The sequence below is a fragment of the Melanerpes formicivorus genome, unplaced genomic scaffold (genome assembly GCF_026170545.1).
Source record: "Melanerpes formicivorus ecotype bairdi unplaced genomic scaffold, bMelFor1.0.p_v2 SCAF_16, whole genome shotgun sequence".
NCBI lineage: Eukaryota > Metazoa > Chordata > Aves > Piciformes > Picidae > Melanerpes > Melanerpes formicivorus.
Genome location: NW_027142368.1, coordinates 6,109,004 through 6,127,017, shown reverse-complemented (window position 1 = coordinate 6,127,017; position 18,014 = coordinate 6,109,004). Strand labels below are relative to the sequence as shown.

Below are 18,014 nucleotides of genomic sequence, written 5' to 3'. Positions count from 1 at the left end.
GGTAAAGTAGGACTTACCACAATTCACAGTACACCTATGCACTTCCAAGTGATGGAAGGATTCCCCAGCCACAAAAATAATTATGGTACATCAATAAGGGAAATATGCCCCCCCCAAAAGTTAATTTAGAGGCATAAAGTACTTTTTCCTTCAGCAGATACTTGAACTCCTAAGGGTACCTAGCAGTACTGATATCCCTTTAAGAGGGATGCTGCAGTTAGAGGACAGTGCCTGGCAGAAATACGTGAAGAAGCCTATGTGGCAGTCCTTCAGGTGTCAAGCACCAGAGTGTATTTTAGAACAACTTGGGCTAATTTTAATTTATCAGATACTTTCTCATAGGCTCAGACCTACAGAAGTTTGGCAGAGAATACTATGTACTAGTTAAAGCAAGCAAGATATTACTGGTTTCTACAAGGCAGGGTTAAAAAAAAACAAGCTGCACACCAGGACAAAAATTAAACTCAGCAATGCACTGCTCTAAGAGGACAGTCCTAGAAGTACAGGTATATACAGCTACACTTATCTTGGCATTATTCCAAGCACACACTTCTCTTCCCATTCCCCAACACGTTTCTGGGTGGGGACATCTTTTGCTTTGGGGGGTTTTCTACTCTTTGTTTGTTTTGGTTGTTGGGTGGAGAACTTCTTGTTTGCATTTTTGTTTGTTAGGACAGGGAGTGTTTATGAGGGTTTTGTCTTTTTTATTTTGTACTAAAGTTCCCTGCCCTGTCTGTGAAGTTTTCTGTTCTTGCAATGGCAGTGCCAGTCATAAGAAATGAGCATTGAGCAACAAGCTGGAGAGAGAACTAAGAACACAGACTCTTGGTAAACATTAGGAAATTTCCATTTTAGAGATGAGGAAGCTTTTCACACATTTCTTCACAGCTCTTTGTGCCACATTCTGATGAAGAGGAGAATCTGCTGTTATGCCACACAAATGTGAACAAGCTTATAAACAACCACTGGACTTAATTATGCTTTGTTGTTGCTGTAATTTTTTTTCAGCTTTGCACTACTTCTCTCTCCAAATAAGAATGAACAACCCTTGATCTCTATTCTGCCTTCTGTAACATCCAAGTGCAACAAGCATTTTATTCAGCTAGTCAAGTGCTAGGCACACTGAGCGGCCAGATGACTGCTGAAAAACAGGCAAAGGTAACAGGCAACTTCCTTTTCATCTTGCAGGAATCACTAGCTTGGATCTTCTCTCTGCCTTGCAGCCACTGCTCATACTGCTGATACATCACTATAACACAAGAACTGAAGAATGAATCCCCTCAGATGACGCCATTAAGCTTCCATTAAACTACAGGATAGTTGTACTTTTCAATTTGCTATGGCACACTAGCCTGTGTACAGCCTTTCATTTTTACTTTCACCTCAAACCCTGTAAGCCAGTTGCTTGACAAAACGTTACACTTGTCTCACAAGACAGAGTTCTTTCTTAAGGCACTGCCCCAGAAAAACACTAAGATAAGGAAAAAATGTGTGAGAATACCTTCACAAACATCTAAAGCAAACTGAAGTCAAAGCACAGCAGCAAGTGGAAACAAGTTGTTGCATCCAATTTTATGCACACTTCAGATACACAAGCAATGTAATTCATAAACAGCAAAGACTGGGGGCATGCATACGTGTAATACTTAGCAGGGGATGGAGAAATAAAACTTAACCACACCACCAGATGTAGCAGCCTCTCATTTCATTGGAGCAACTAGAAATGAACACACTAGCTTTCTAAAAGGTGCACGTTTTGTTGTGTAGCCCCTGGCTACCCAAAAGGTGTGCATTGGCCCCACTGCTGCAGAATGGCACTGGAAGCACCTGGGGGGGGTCTAACCCCACATCAGCCATATGCTCCAGTGCAGGCAGGCTTCTGGTTCCTCTTCCTCATGCCCTAGCACCACACCAATTCCCATTTGCTTCTGTGCCAAGCATGTGGACTTGGCTCACCAGGAGACATCCTGAAGATATCCAAGGAGCTGTTTCCTGGTTCACCCGTGGGCATGGCACCAGTTGACTGCACTGCTCCTGCCTGGGCACAGGATCTCCACAGCCCCCCAGCACTCACCCCTGTGGTGACTCAGGTCCCCCAAAGTACCAGCCTGCCATCTGCCACCAGAACCACATGGAAATCCCAAACAAGCACCATGCACAAACTCAGAAATGGCAGGGCTCCTGGTTCAGGAGGGGGAATAGCACTAGTTACAAAGTGATTAGCTTTTAGGAGAAGCTTAATTCTGTAAGTGAGGGAGAAGAGTTGCTGAGGTTACTGTTCTGCATTTGGTATTCCTAATTCAGATAACCATGCCTTCAGTGAAGTGCTTGAAGTTGCTGCAGATTATTTATCTTGGGGGAACAGGAGCAGTTAACTAAATGATGTTATGGGTATTACCCCAGCACTATTTCATACAAACCTGCAAGAGTCAACCAGTGGTCTCACATAAGCTCTATTCTCTATACACACAGAATGAAAATGCTGAAGTGTCACAAAATAACTACAGAACAGGAAACCACAACCTATGTATAGGCACAACCTCCCCCCAATCCAGTAAATCTGCACCAAATATCAGACTACATTTTGGGGCTTCCCTTTTCATTTTACACTAGGTATCTTTACATTAAAATAGCAGCAGAAAAAGTGATTTGATATTATTTGTATACAGGCTAATAATGATACTAAAGATTAAAAAAAAAACCAAAGAAAAAGTGTTTCTCATATGTAAAATGCTTAGAATCACAGCCAACTTAACCTCAGAAGAACCAGAAATGAAGTGAAATAAAATTAGCGTTAATTAGGTTTAAGCAATCCTGGAGTTGTTCTTTCAGGCAGGCAACTGCATGGCTACAAACTGACTATGTCAAAAGGTATGTGGCACCACTCCACACACTACCATCCCTGTGGTACAGTAATTCAGAGGGCAGCTTGGTATACTTGGGCACTAACGACACACACTAACTCCTGATTAGTCTTCTGTGTAATGCCCTACAGTGGTGTAGTTTTTTCCCTTGTTAAATATCTGATAGTCTCCTAACTCTCTGGGTAGACTTTCAACAGCTAAACAACTGCTGCTTACCTTAAACACTATGTTACATAGGAAAATTACAGAGAGCAGGAAGACACTAGGTTCCTACATGGTGTAGGTCATGAAAAAAACAGGTCTCTGTCACTCATTGTGAGAAGAGACTCATACAGTTTGTCTACTGGGAAGTCAAAGACACCAGTGAAAAAAAACAGCATGAAATAAACTTCAGCATCAGTTAAGCAAATGACTTTTGTTAGTGCCTCTCTCTACAGACATAGCTCAGCATAATCACATGGACGGCAACTTTAACTACAGAGCTTTCCCAGCTACTCTGCACACACAGGAAAGTTTTTGATTTAAGAATACTTTTAGTGGAACTTGTTGACATAATTCAAGGCTAGATGGAAACCAAAGCAGAGTCAGAAGCTGTACTGTATAATCTACAAATTATATCCTCCTGTTCTACTTTCTAGGGCTTGTTACCAAAAATGCTGAGGCCGTCTGCTTCTCTTCTAAAGTTCTGGACTTTGCTCCAGTCCAAAACTGGCTGCATCTCCACACAGCACTGTGCCCAATGTTATTGTCCCATGATGGGAATAGTGAGTACAGACACTATCCCGCAACAGCTTGTGCCACCACCAGAAGCAAAGGAACAGCTGATAGTGGACAACACAGAATTCATTCATCAGGAAGTTGTCTAGAGAAACCAAAGGCCTATGGAAGAGCATCTGGACTGATCATAAAGCAGGGTTCAAATCTGATGAACTACAGCCACTTTACTGAACTCAGAAATTTGGTCACATAGAAGATGCAGAACATGCTTTGAATGCACCTCAGAAACCACTCTTAGTGAGGGAAACACTGATGAAAATTTTGAGGTGTTAAAAACACTCTTAAAATACACATAGACAAACAGTCTATTTTATATAAGGAAATACACACTAGGTCTTGAGCTAAAACAGTAGTGGATGACAAGAAGTGAAAGATTAATTATCAAGAGTAAGAAAATTAACAGCTCAGATATGTAAACATTACTGGAGTTCAAAGAAAAGGCACTCGGCACAACATTCAGTGCTGTGGGGGCAAAGCACACTTTTGACAGCAGACCTTTGGCAACTATCATTAAGTGCTGCTAGCAACTTGTGACCTACAGCATACCCTCACAGCTCAAACCAATTTTAAAAATTATGTTTTCCAGTTGATATCACTGCAGTGAGATGCAGTTTTAAAGCCTCAATTGTTAGTTGTGCTCTATGTTTTTATATATATGCACAACAAATACTGATACTGCCGCTCTAGGAAAAGCTCTTTTTCCGGGATTGCCTCTATTTACTACACTTGAGACAGTAAGGCACACTCCTGTTAAAAAATGTAGTATCTGGGGGTTTAATATTTTGAACTTAGAATTGAATGACTGACTATGAGGGTGGGCAGCTGTAGCTCTCCAAAATACCCTATAAGGTATGCAAGATACTGACAACAATTCAACTACAGTTCAATACTCAGTGTAGGGAACCACATAAGGAGCTATTTTGTGAGAGATTGCTATGCTGGCCTGGGACAACAGAAACATCTTCAGCGTTGTGAGGGTGACAAAACACTGAAAGGGGTTGCCCAGAGAGGTTGTGGAGTCTCCTTTTCTGGGGACATTCAAAATCCACCTGGACACATTCCTGTGTGACCTACTCTAGGTGTTCCTGCTCTGACGGGGGGGTGTGTGTGTGTGTCACACTGGATGACCTTTCAAGGCCTCTCCCAACCCCTAACATTCTGTGATTCACAAAGGGGGAAATGGCAACATTTACTATATAGTCCTTAGAGCCCAGAGCAGAATTCCACAAACATTTGACTTTTAGCATCAAGGAAGCTTCCTATGCAAACTACACCTCAGCTGCACACAAACAGGACATCACTGGCAAACTGCTCTGTTCCACTGCTTTAGTGAAGCAGGTTCAGCACAGCTTACACCATGAAGGCAAGGGGGAGAAATCTCACAGAGCACAAGCCCCATGAGGAGAGGCTGAGGGAGCTGGGGTTGCTTAGCCTGGAGAAGAGGAGGCTCAGGGGAGACCTTACTGCTCTCTACAACTACCTGAAGAGAGGTCATAGTCATGTGGGAGTTGGTCTCTTCTCCCAAGCAACCACCAACAGGAGGTTGGTCTCAAGCTGCACCAGGGGAGGTTTAGGCTGGATGTTAGGAAGAAATTCTTCAGAGAAAGAGTGATTGGTCATTGGAATGGGCTGCCCAGGGAGGTGGTGGAGTCACCATCACTGGAGGTGTTTAAGAAGAGACTGGATGGGGCACTTAGTGCCATGGTTTAGTTGTTTAGATGGTGTTCGGTGATAGGTTGGACTCTATGATCTCAAAGGTCTTTTCCAACCTGGTTAATTCTATTCTGTATGCTTTTGCTTTTCTTTCCCCAGCCTGTTGATCCAACTTCACTTGTTAGAAGGTCTTTTTTTAAGACTCCAAACAAAAATTCCTCCAGAGTTTTAGCTAGCACTGTAAGATCAAGGACTTTCAGACATGCAGTATAATGTTTGATAATACAAACATCTTCAGGCAGCACATTTTCATACAACTTTTCAGTTTACTTATTTTTGTATCAGCCATTTTTACCACTTTCCAGATAATTCTGAATAAAAAAAAAAAAGGGTCTTGTTACTGGTTTGGGGTTGTTTTTTTTTAAATCATGGTAGTATTTTATTGCTGGATTTGGTCTGAAGCAGCATGAATGTTAAACATTTTAAGGGTGCCCACATATTTGCACTTGTTCAACCTCCTTGATTTTCAGACCAGCTGAAGCAGTTTGCCTTCTGTGGCTAATGGGATGAGTCCCAGCTGTAGTACATCCTCTCCTTTTCACACACTGTGTCAGCAGAGAAGCAGCTCAGCCAGTCTTTGTGTACTCAACCACACAGAATTCTTCCTCCACACGTCTGCTTCATCCTCTTCACTTGCGCTGGGCGCCGTGAGCTGATGCAGAAGGCAACCTCCCCCCACAAAACAGCTCTGCTTCAAAGACAAGGATGCCAGATGGAAGAGACAGGGGCTTTGCTTTCAATTATGTTGATTTAGAACTAGTACTACCTGCTCTTACAACAGAAACACAAAGCCATATTTTCAAAACAGGCACAGTGGGTGCAGTTAGACACAGTATTTACAAATACAGCATTGTAACTCCTACTGGTATGTTCTGCAATTGAGATATCCAATACATAGCTGCTTCCCAACACTTTAGCTATGACAAACTTAAGCCTTTCAAAGAACTGAAATACAGGGAGAACCACACACACTCAACTAACTACTCCCCCCCCAAAAAAAATTCTAACCTTATTTTCTGCTTTTACACCCTGAATAATAAGGTATTATGTTATGTTGACTGGAAAACAAGACAGTTATAACTGTATTTGTTATCAAATAGCCACATAAACATGAAAATATGATGGTCCTGAGGATACTTGTAATGGTTTCGGTTAAGTCCTGCTAATCATGAAACAGAAGTTTAAAATAGGAAGTCAATTAAACATTAAGCAAGGAGTGGAAACAAAACCTTGCCAAATCCAGTGGCTTGTCATGTGAACAACAAAAGCTTATCTGGACATGAAGTTCCGTTTGCTCTGATATGAAAAGAAATTAGCCATTGCAGCCCTGCTGCTTTAAAGAGGGAGGGAGAAATGTGTTACATGTCCAAAGCGACTTGTAAAAGCAATTCCTTACATTATCATGACTCTTTTCTTATACATACTACTGACAGTAACCATGCTCACAAGAACAGCAACTGACTTTGAACACACTGACCTTGAGCAAGCAAATGACCTTAGCAGCATGTACTCCTGGCTTATTTCATTGCAACAGCGAAACAGCCTCACCATCTATAGTAGTCTAAAGTCTCTGGCCACCACCCCTGACTATTTTAAGATATCCCAATACACTTCAGTGATGCACAGTTCAAAGTGATAGAATAACATCTGCTAGCATGTTGAAGTGCAAGTTGTTTACAGAGGCATTTTTAGCTTGCTCCTGTGCTGCGCTTCCCTGACAGAAAGCTCAATTTATTAACCAGAGTTTTGCTTCCCCTCTAAACCCCCAAAAAATAAAAACTAATTTTAAGAACTGAGCATGAATATTAAGGAATGTGAAAAGGGAAAACTCAAGACATCCCACTCTAGATAAAGCTAATTTAGAAACTGAAGTATGTGACAGCAATGTGTGGACTTGAGCTGCTTCCTGATGTCAGTTTTGCACCACTTCTCTCTCCATGGTCATTCCTATAAGAAAACCTATTAAGACAGGTTTTTATTTGTATATAAGTTTTAAACTGGTATTTTAAACATATGTGTGTGTTGATCTGCTATTAGAAGATAATTGACAAGTTACTCAGATACAACAAATGTGTTACCCACCAAGTCACAGTAACCCAGCCTGCCCACAGTCACAAGCTACAAAAAGAAAAATGTTCAAATTTAACAAAAAAACCAGTCCAGGGAGGAACTGCCATCCTGTGCTCTTTGGGGTCCCTGCAGTGACAAGGACTACATTTAATCACATTGCAAAGGTTATTGAGAAAACAAGCCTCTCCAGGAATTTACAGCCTTGAGAACACCATCTTTCAAAATTAAAAAAACATTTTAGAAGAACAAATCAAATATAAACTTGAGGGAGAAAAAGCAGCAGAAACTCTTGCTGATTTATTCCAAAACTAAGCATGAAGCTGAAAAAGTCATAAACAAAAAAGCTGTTCTGGTGCAACAGCCCAGGTCATGGGCAGTAAGGAGGCTGCAGAGCTCAACTGCTTTCTTCTTTTTCTGAAACCCTTTAAAGCAGAGATCACACCAGATCATATTGCTTTTCTGAGCTGCAGAAGAGCTGGCTAGGCAAAAGCAACATTAGGACCACAGGACACAATGAGTATCTCTCTTCCTCGATCTTCTCAGAGACTTCATGGGAGAGGAGGGTAAGAGGAGGAGAGGGGGAAAAACCTGCTCTTGTCCAACAGGAACACATCCAACAGCAATTTTTCCATCTCTCTGAGCTCCGCCACAACACAAGTGACATTTGGCATTTTGTCTGGAACAACTCTGTTGATTAGCAACCACCCTTAGTTGGAAGGCTGTAAGGAGCATATCACTATCTGATTCAGGAATGAGTTGACTCCACTGAGTGTATCCACTCACATCACTTGCTTCTCCTTATGAGCGCATTGCTGAATAATGAGGATCATATTTTACTGCTGAGCAGAAAAGCATTTCCAAGCTATGAATGCCTCTTCATAACCAGACACCTTCCATTCTGCCAGCATCACTCAGGTTGTCCATCAGCCTATCACAGGTTCAGTTGGTGGCTAGGCCACAAGGATGATCAGAGGGCTGGAGCACCTCTCCTATGAGGACAGACTGAAGGAGTTGGGGCTGTTCAGTCTGCAGAAGAGAAGGCTCAGAGGTGACCTAATTGTGGCCTTCCAGTATCTGAAGGGGGCCTACAGGAAGGCTGGGGAAGGACTTCTCAAGATCTCAGGTAGTGATAGGACTAGGGGGAATGGAATGAAGCTGGAAGTGGGGAGATTCAGGCTGGATGTGAGGAGGAGGTTCTTCACCATGAGAGTGGTGAAGCCCTGGAATGGGCTGTCCAGGGAGGTGGTCAAGGACCCGTCCCTGGAGGTGTTTAAGCCCAGGCTGGATGAGGCTCTGGCCAGCCTGACCTAGGGTGGGGTGTCCCTGCCCATGGCAGGGGGGTTGGAACTAGATGATCCTTGTGGTCCCTTCCAACCCTGAATTATACAATGATAGGGATCAATTATATTGCTTCCCATTCTTTTCATTCCCCCAAATTAAGCAGCACTTTGCATATAGACTGCTGGTTGCCAAGAGAAGCATCCTTCCATCAGAAACCTGACTACTTGTTATTTCCATCTGTACTCCAACACTACAATCTGACACAGCACAATGAAGTGGATGTTTTCTAAGGAGACAGAAGGTGAAAGACAGAAACCATGACCATCAAGGCAGCTACAGAGGCAACTGGAGCAGCGACTTCACATAAGAAGCACATAGTAAAGTAGTTTGCTCATTCCGACACCTCCAATGGCTACTGTTAAATCCTTGACATTAGAAGAATTTTATGAATGATAGAGTTTCTTAAGGTTTTCCAAGTCTCACTTGGAAAATCCTGTCTTTTAGGAAGATAACCTGAAATGTAATCAACAGATGAAACTGTAGATCCCCTGAACACAATTTTACCTGCTCTCAACAACACCTGAAAGGTGCAGGTGGCATTGCCATCACTTGGGTATTGGCTAACAAGCGAATCACAACTCCTGTGTTGCCTATAACTACTGCAAAAAGGGGAAATTATACACAGGCATCAACACAAGTTTCTCTGGGAAAAAACTGCTAGGAGAAGATCCAGAAGAAAGAAGAGGTCTGCTGGGTGAACAGACCTCAAGAGTTATCTCTGAGTGCAAAATGTTGAGAAGATCATTGTTTCACGGCAACAGAAAGGAAAGTAACCCAAGCAGACAGGCAGGACTACTATGAGCAGATCAGATAACCCGACTCTTCTTGGAGGTTACTACTCCTTGGAGCCTGCCATATTGAAGCTATCCTTCTCACACCCAACTACATCCAATCTCAGGCAAAAGGCAAAGGAAAATGACTTGCAGATGGAAATACCATGCCCTGGGAAATCTTTCTGCCTTATCAGGCAACCACAAGACACCACAATTAGAAATAAAACTGTGTATTCCCCTCCCCCCTGGCCTGCACCATGAGGTAAGGGGGAAAGAAGCTTTTTATTTTGGATGCAACACACTCATTTTTGTGATTTAGGGCACAGCTGACCGTAAGGACAGTAACATACTTAGCATATCATTTCCATATATGACAAAAGCTTGATTACCTACACTGCATGTAAGGAGGGGTTCTTTTCAAACTGTATACACTGCCTAGCTATTTACCTGCTTAGATCACTCATAAAAGGTCAACAGTCTTAATGTGTGAGGCCAGCAGCAAAGAAAAGGCTTCAAATACCACATCTCTCTAGCCCACAGCTACTAAAATCCAGACCACCATAAAAAAAAAGGGCAGCACAGACACTGTCTTTCAGGGAAAGAACATTCATAACAACATTATGTCTTTAAAATAAATGAAAAATAACAATCTGTGGCTTAAGACAGTGCATTGTGGTTGGTATTTATTTGTATCCATACTCTAGTGGCTAGCAATATATAGTAGTTAGGAGTTTCCAAGAGGTAATGAAATGTTAAAAAGTGTTTTTATACTCATTTAAACTGGTTTCTTAGTTCTGTTTCAGCATTATCAAGCAAAAAAAACCAAACAAACCAAAACCCCACAAACAGGAAGCCATCACATCATCATCAGTCCATCTAGTTGGTCTCCATTTTTGTGCATCTCTACCTCCTTTCAAAATGCAATTATTCCATTACCAGTTTCTAATCTCTCCCCATAGTACTGTAATGTCCCCAGCAGCCATCATTATGTCACCTCCTCTTCTGCTATAGACTAAGGTTAAGTCAGCCCATTATCCACTCACATGGCTGTATTACATTTCCTGCCTTGAAGTCCTAATCCTCTTATTACTTATTTTTCCAATTTGTTACTCATTTCCTCTTATGATGTGAAACACTGACACTACTACTCAGAACAAACACCGTAACATCAGACTTTGTGGCATTCTCCATTCTCACAATACATAGCTCATGAGGGGCCCATGAACAAAGTAAAAAAATGGTGACAGGACTGGGGAAAAATAAATGAAACCCACCAAACAATCCTTTCTCTTTATTCACTTCTGCAAAACTTCCCTGTGGTTTTCCTTGAGCATTCCATGGCACCCCTAAAGACACCAGTGGGCACACGCTTTCCACAGAAAAATTACAAATCCTATTCTTGAAAACAACCATGGTGGAAGTCAGCAGTGCTGCTTCCTCTCTCTCATGCCCAGGCCCACTCCTTCCCCCCTCCCTCCTCACACCAGCACAGGCACTTTTGCAGACCTAGGGTGAGCAGAATGAGGAACAAGGATGGGGTTAGCAGGAGAGCAGAGCACTTCAGAGCTGAGAAGCAGCACCCCAGTGTTGCAAGAATGCAGAAAGGTTCGACCAATTGATCCTTGTGGTCCCTTTCAACCTGGCATTCTGTGACTCTGTGTGGATGCAGCCCTGCTTCCTCCCAGCCTATGCTGTTGTTTAAGGACATTTCAACTTCATCCTTTTCTAAGGCCCCAGATCCTAAAATAGCAACTTTAAAAACCAAAATTATTCTGCTTAAACTCTTGAGCTTAAATTCTTCAGAAAATGGCCAGGTTCACATCACCTTTACATTGGATATATCCACATAAGTGTCAAAGTAGCATACTGTGCCTGTCACTTGGGGAAGCAAAGTCTCATGCTCTGTCAACTCTGACCACGGAAGGATGCCCACAGGTAGGAGTTACCAGTAAAGATCTCAACAATACACACAGAGAGTAGCACAGAAAGGCTTTTCAAAGGCTGCACGCAGGAATACAGATAGATTCATGCTAATAAAGAGATGCTGCAGGGAACAACCATTTTCAAAACACCATTGCCAATTTGAATGGTAATTGGATTAATTGAGCTTCAAACTTTAAACAAAAATCTATTTAAATGAACATTTTCTTGCTAAATAACCTCAACACACACAGCAGCTGCTGATTTATTTTAAAGGATTTGTTTCAACCTGTCATAGGCAAACAAGTCAAACCTGCACTATCACTCCCACCCTCTTTTAATACCAAAAGAACCTCAAACATTTAAGTACGGTTGTACTTCATAAGGTAGCTCCTTATCTGATTGACAAGAGGCACCATCTTTTGCAAAATAAATTCCATCTCAATACAATATAGTCTCTGGAGGCCCTTCTCATTCCTTTTTAAGATTTCTCTCTTCACTTCTCTCTGGCATCCTCTATTTTGAGACCTTTTGAATCAAATCTCTATTTCCTGATAGTATTTACGCTAGTCAGGTGCTTCCAAAGCAATAAAAACAGACTTTGAGAAACTACACGCCAAGCTACACAAAGTTAATCTCAATCCCTCAAACAGCAGCCAGCCACATATCCATGAGGAAATCCAGCATGCTAAAAACTTCTTCAGAAGTGAACTTTCTGCTGAAAATAATTGTGCTGTATAGTCTCTATTTTTTTAATCAGTTTTAAACTTGTCAACCAATTTTTCTCCTAAATGCAACACCAAAACTACTCAATAGATCCTAGCCTTTCCCCACCCCCCCTTTTGGCTATCCTTTTTACTTCCAAAAAAAAAGGCTGCCTTAAATGCTGGTTTATAGAAAGATTATGAAACTACACAAAATAAAGAATATGACCTTTGCTAAACAGCCTGAGTATTTACAAGGTACTTAAGTACAAATTAGTAACAAGGGAATTCTAGGTGCACATGTTAATATGTAGTCCATATGAATATCATTCAACATCACTGAGCCAAGACAGGCATATACACCCTTGAGTTTAATTTTGGAGGGGAGGGGTAGAAAAGTGGTTTGCATGTACATCTACAACAACTCCCTCTTACATTTCAGTACATGCAGTGCAATACCAGTATCTGGATATGGCACACAAGGTGTGCCAAGGAGTTCCACATTGATCTTGCCAGCACACAGACCTGCTCAATGTGCAAAGTAGAATCCACTGAAGTAAATGACAGCTAAAATGTGTATGTAGGCAACTGAATAAGCACAACAAACACTATGTCTAATAGGAAAAAAGCCAACTATTTGAAAGCAGTTAAATGAGAACAAAGTGCTACAAGATGACCATCCAGCTTGGTCTCCCTCTGTCAAATTCTTGGGGAGGCAAAAGAGAGAAATGGCAATAAACCACAATAATCTGCAATTAGTTGAATAAATAAAAAGGTGAACTGTGTCAGGAAGTATTCTCAGATCACACATCTTAGGTATCTGCTGAACTACAAATCTGTACAGAACAGCTGATGTTAAGACATCTGCACTTGTCTAGAACCTCACAAAACTCATGCTGCCTTCTCAGGACCTGCACAACACAAGAGGCCTGAAGAGACAGTATCTTGAGTGGTGTACAGCTAGAACACCAGAATTAACTCTCCAGTTATTTAATTTCTCCTCTCTTCTCCTGCACAGTTTTTCTGTAATGTGGCTGAGCATCAATCCCTATGGTTTCCTGATTTAGTTTTCTGGTGACGAACTTTAAACATTTAGCTGCAATTTGTAATTAAGTAATGGGGAAATGCAGGTGATGAATAAGAATATTTCCTAAGAGCACTGTACATTAAATGTTCTTGTTTACAAGCTGCAGTCAAATAATACTCAGATTCTTTTGGCATGGACTCCAATCACTGATTTCATAAAGCCTAGAACTGCTCTGCACAAGTTTTCACTTCCAGCATGAATAGCTGCAAAACAGTTAAATACTTTCTTCAAATGACTCATTCTCCTAGTGTATTAGCTTGTTACTGAGAGAAGCAATGCTCAGGATAAACTGTTGCCAATGCTGCAAAGCAGAACTGGAAAAGGGCTTCAATCCTCCCAAGTTCATCCTGAAGAAAACAAAGGACCTCAAATGCTAAGTATTAAAAGCTTTGCCTTGTCACACATATTGGGTATCCATATGAAGAAAGGATTAAAGAAACAACATCAGAAATACATCTCCATTTTGAGGGCAATGCAGAATACAACCATGTACTAAAATCACAGTTATCACCTTAAGCATTAAAGTCTCCTAAGACTCACTAATGCCAGAAGTTTATTGAAGTCCATTGCTGCTGAAGGCACACCATTAGAATTGAGTTTCTAAGAACTAGGCAAAATATTTACAAGTGCTGGAGTAAAACAGAGGCGTTTACATAATCTTTGGCATCAGGATAGAAAAATATGGCACTTCTAGTACACTGTCCAGCTGCTTACAAGGAAAACAAGAAAAAAACCACAAAACAACAAGTTAGGAAGGCAGGAAAGGCATCCTAATCAAGCAAGTGAAGGCTATTTTTCGTTTCCATTTTGCCTTTAAAAAGCCTTATCAGAGGCTTCAACATTAAGTGATGACTTCAGAGTACAACATAAACCATACTTCCAGGGAAAAGAAAAAAAGCTATAAAAGCATTCAAAACAACTATTCACATGTAGAATAGCACCCAACCACTTCATCTCAATATGGCCTTCCTTCTTAGACGGTTCTTACATTCACCAATTATCTGGAAGAGTAATTAAGTCATTAACTTAAATAAGTGGTAACATTTGCTCCCTTACAAGTTACAAGGTAAAAGACACTTACCTGTAATACCGAGATTGTAAATAGGTTGAACAAATAGTCTTTGATACATGGCTGGCAGACCCAAAATCTATTACTTTAACCCGGTAAGGCTGCCGAATAGGATCCACCAACATAATGTTCTCTGGTTTGAGGTCAGCATGGATTAAACCCAGACTTTTCAGTTTTTTCAGTGCAGTGGCCACCTGTTGCAGAATCGGCCGTATTACTTTCAGTTGCAGAGGGCTGAATTTGTTTTGTTTGAGGAAGTCATACAAATTCTGTTCCAACATCTCAAAAACCAGACAAGTATGGTTACGATGCTGAAAGCATTCATAGGCTCTCACAAAGTTAAATTCATCAGCATTTTCAGTACTCAGTCTCGCTAATATGCTCACTTCTATTTGCCCTTGGCGTGCATATGAAGGATGATTCTTCAAGATTTTGATTGCCACAATTTCATTTGTCCCCCTTTTCCAGCACTTCACTACTTGTCCAAAGGTCCCTCGCCCAAGGAAATCAAGAACCTCGTAAGTGTTTTTCACGGAGCACAATACTTCATGCTGTACTAACTGGTAATCACCATCTCCGCTTGTACCACTTTGTTTTGAAGCTGCAGCTGTTGTCACAACCGTCACTGGGTTTCCTACGTTGGTCTGTAACATTGCAGGCAGGATGGACAGGTCGTCAACAATCTGCATTGTGCCGTTTTGATTATCCAACTCTTCGCTCTTACGCTTCAATCCACATCGCTGGGGTCCTTCCACAATATCCGATCGGCTGCCTTGCGCCCCAGTCCGAGGTGCCTCTAACTGAGCTTGCTGCGCCCGCGCCGCTAACGCTTTTGTAGCACCTGCAATATTTTTTAAAGCAACAGCATTTGACTGCAACAAAAAGTTCTGTCCTCGAGGTCTGTCAAATGGGTTTTTAGTCTGAAAGTACGCACTAACCCTGTGGGGAGAAATTCCAAAGTTTTTACCATTCACATAGATTTGCGGGTAGGTTCTTTCGTGGTACACACAACTGCTTGGTTCTAGTTTGAGTTTCTTCACACTACAAAAGGCACTTGACTGGGTTTGATAAACATATGGTGGATAAACCAAGACTTGTGAGGCCATACCTACAGAAGGAGAAAAAGAAAAGGTGAGTGAGAATCAATCCCGCATCAACATTTGTGAGCTCTGCAGCAGCTCTCTATTCTAGAAGAATCAGGACACTGGTGGATTTTCCAAATGAACCAGCATAAAGCCATTTGGTATTTAGTTTTACAACCAATAGCAAGGCCTTCGTGCCTTACCAGAGCTTACACTTCAGCACACAAGACTACAGCATTAAGTACGTTTGCTGCTTACACAGGACAGGACTGAGCTAGTCTGCAGCAGGCTATTACTCATCATTTTTCAAGGGAGGGATCTACCTTTGTGCTATCAAAAATTCAGCTTTCATTTGAAAATTCTCAGTATTTCCATGTACAAAAGTATCCTGGTGTTCAGTAACCTAAGTCAAATATTTAGCAGTGATGGTGTAAAATAACTTACAAGCTCTGAGTTGTGAGCCAAGGCTACCTCATTGGACGAGTACCCAACCTACTCATCGTAAGCACCGTTGGGTTTCTAAGAACAAACAGGCGAATAGAATAAACCAGGTTGGAAGAGACCTTCGAGATCATCGCATCCAACCTATCATCCAACACCACCTAATCAACTAAACCATGCAACCAAGCACCCTGTCAGGTCTCCTCCTAAACACCTCCAATGATGGTGACTCCACCACCTCCCCGGGCAGCCTATTCCAATGGGCAATCACTCTCTCTGTGTAGAATTTCTTCCTAACCTCCAGCCTAAACCTCCCCTGGAACAGCTTGAGACTGCCAAAGCTCAAATAATTTAACTGATGAAAGTGAAAGTGGTTGAGCCATGTGATGAAGCCTAAAATACCTTAGGAGCATGCACATGTTCACAGAAATAAATGCAGCTTTCTGGGTAAATGACACAGCTGGTTACTGGTACAGTAACCTAATCCAGTGACCAAAAGCAGGAGCTTTCTCCAAGTTACATACTGTCCTGCTGCAGGAGTTTGGCACCAATTACTTTTTTTCTTTCCTCCCCTCCAATTCAGATTCAGATACCTAACATTAGCCTCATCTTTTCAAATATCCTAGTTGTATAAAGGTGGACCACAGAAAACCTACATTCTAAAGTAACCTGTTGAATTGACTCATGTTTTACAGACCTCCAAACTACTTCCCTGAACATTTCTGAAAACAGGGATGGTAATTGTAGGTAGGGAATTTACAAAGAGAAACTTCTCATGGAAAACTTATTTTCCACTGAACAAGAAGGGGGGGTGTGGGGGTGTGGATTTCCTATAGATATATTTTCTATAATCTCTATACATTTTTCATATATATTTTTTCTGCCAACAAAATTACTTCCTTGCTAAGAGAGAAGTGAAACAATGAAAGATTAGGGATAATTTTAACTTTTGATTTCCCAGTAAGGCTGAGACCAAAATTTCAACCTGATTGACTCTACCTTCACTGAGGCCAAAAAGTTTTGAAAGGCTATGCTTTTAGAGCCTCTCAGACAGAACGCTCACACCTCTGAAACTGGTAACCAAACCCAGGTTTGCACAAGAACAAGCAACTTGCCAGCCTGGGAAGCCCCCAAGCACAGCAGCCCCATTCTGCACAGCCCATATGATGGCACAGGATTAGTCCCACTGTCTCCCTGAAGTCACTCTGACACTAGCACTCTGGAAAGCAGAGCCACAAGACCATTCAGGGTCATACTCCACAACATCCCTCCCTTTCCCAGGCATGAAAGGCAGTGTTCCAGAAAGTGTCAGAGGTAGCAGGACACCAGCAGCAGTACCCTGCCCACACCTAGGATGAGGACTCTCAGTTCCACTTTAAAATGCACAGACCCTGCCTGTCTTGGATGCTGTGCCTTCCAGCTCTCATCTCTGCACTGACCCTGCCGTGTCCCCTTATAGACCCATCACACACCAGCCTTAAACTTTCATGTCATGCAATGCTAAACATTAAGAAAAAGGTAGTGGATGGACCCCAGGGTAAATGACTACAAGGTTTCAGGGAAGTTACAGTTTATACCAGTTCAACCAGCTTTCAGAGACAAATTTGATACAGTAATACTTTAATTAAATCACTTTTTCATACCAAGTGCATGAAGATTCTGGCAATACATATTTAAATTGCAGATGAGTCACATAAAACTTGAAGCAGACATTGCAATAACTGATCAAATGAAAACTAACCAAACACACAGCATAATTATTCTGAAGCTGTGATTTGATTTAGGGAAATCAGCATTTAAACTTCATAAGAGTGATTAAAATAATCATACCATCACCTCAGTTTAGCATCCTGTAATGGTTCTTGCCTCAGCAGTAGAAGAAAACTTCAAAGTCCTTTTCTTTCCAAAGCTGTTTGTCCAGAGACAGATGACATAAAGCTGGAGATCACTGGCAGACAGGCTCTCTGACCACCAAATGACATGGGACTGCCACTGGACTCCTGCTCCACAAGAAAGCCTTAAGACTAACTCTCAACCTCAAAATACAGGCAAAAGTTCTTTAAGTTCTTGAGTCCTCTCCTAAGTAACACACCCCATTACAAAGTGCCTGGTGCACAGCACAAACACATCACTGACTATGGGACATACGCTGTCTGCTATACTGATTCTATGT

General features: G+C 41.7%; 1 protein-coding gene across 2 annotated transcripts in view; it reads right to left on the bottom strand.

The window, feature by feature from the left end:
* Nucleotides 1–18,014, bottom strand: part of HIPK3 (homeodomain interacting protein kinase 3) — a 103,260-nt gene that overhangs the window by 38,823 nt on the left and 46,423 nt on the right. For both annotated transcript variants that reach the window (XM_068147887.1, XM_068147886.1), the window contains exon 2: nucleotides 14,331–15,426. In XM_068147887.1, the coding sequence (XP_068003988.1) occupies nucleotides 14,331–15,424 (1,094 nt within the window). In that variant the 5' untranslated portion in view covers nucleotides 15,425–15,426. The remainder of the gene's footprint in view (nucleotides 1–14,330; nucleotides 15,427–18,014) is intronic.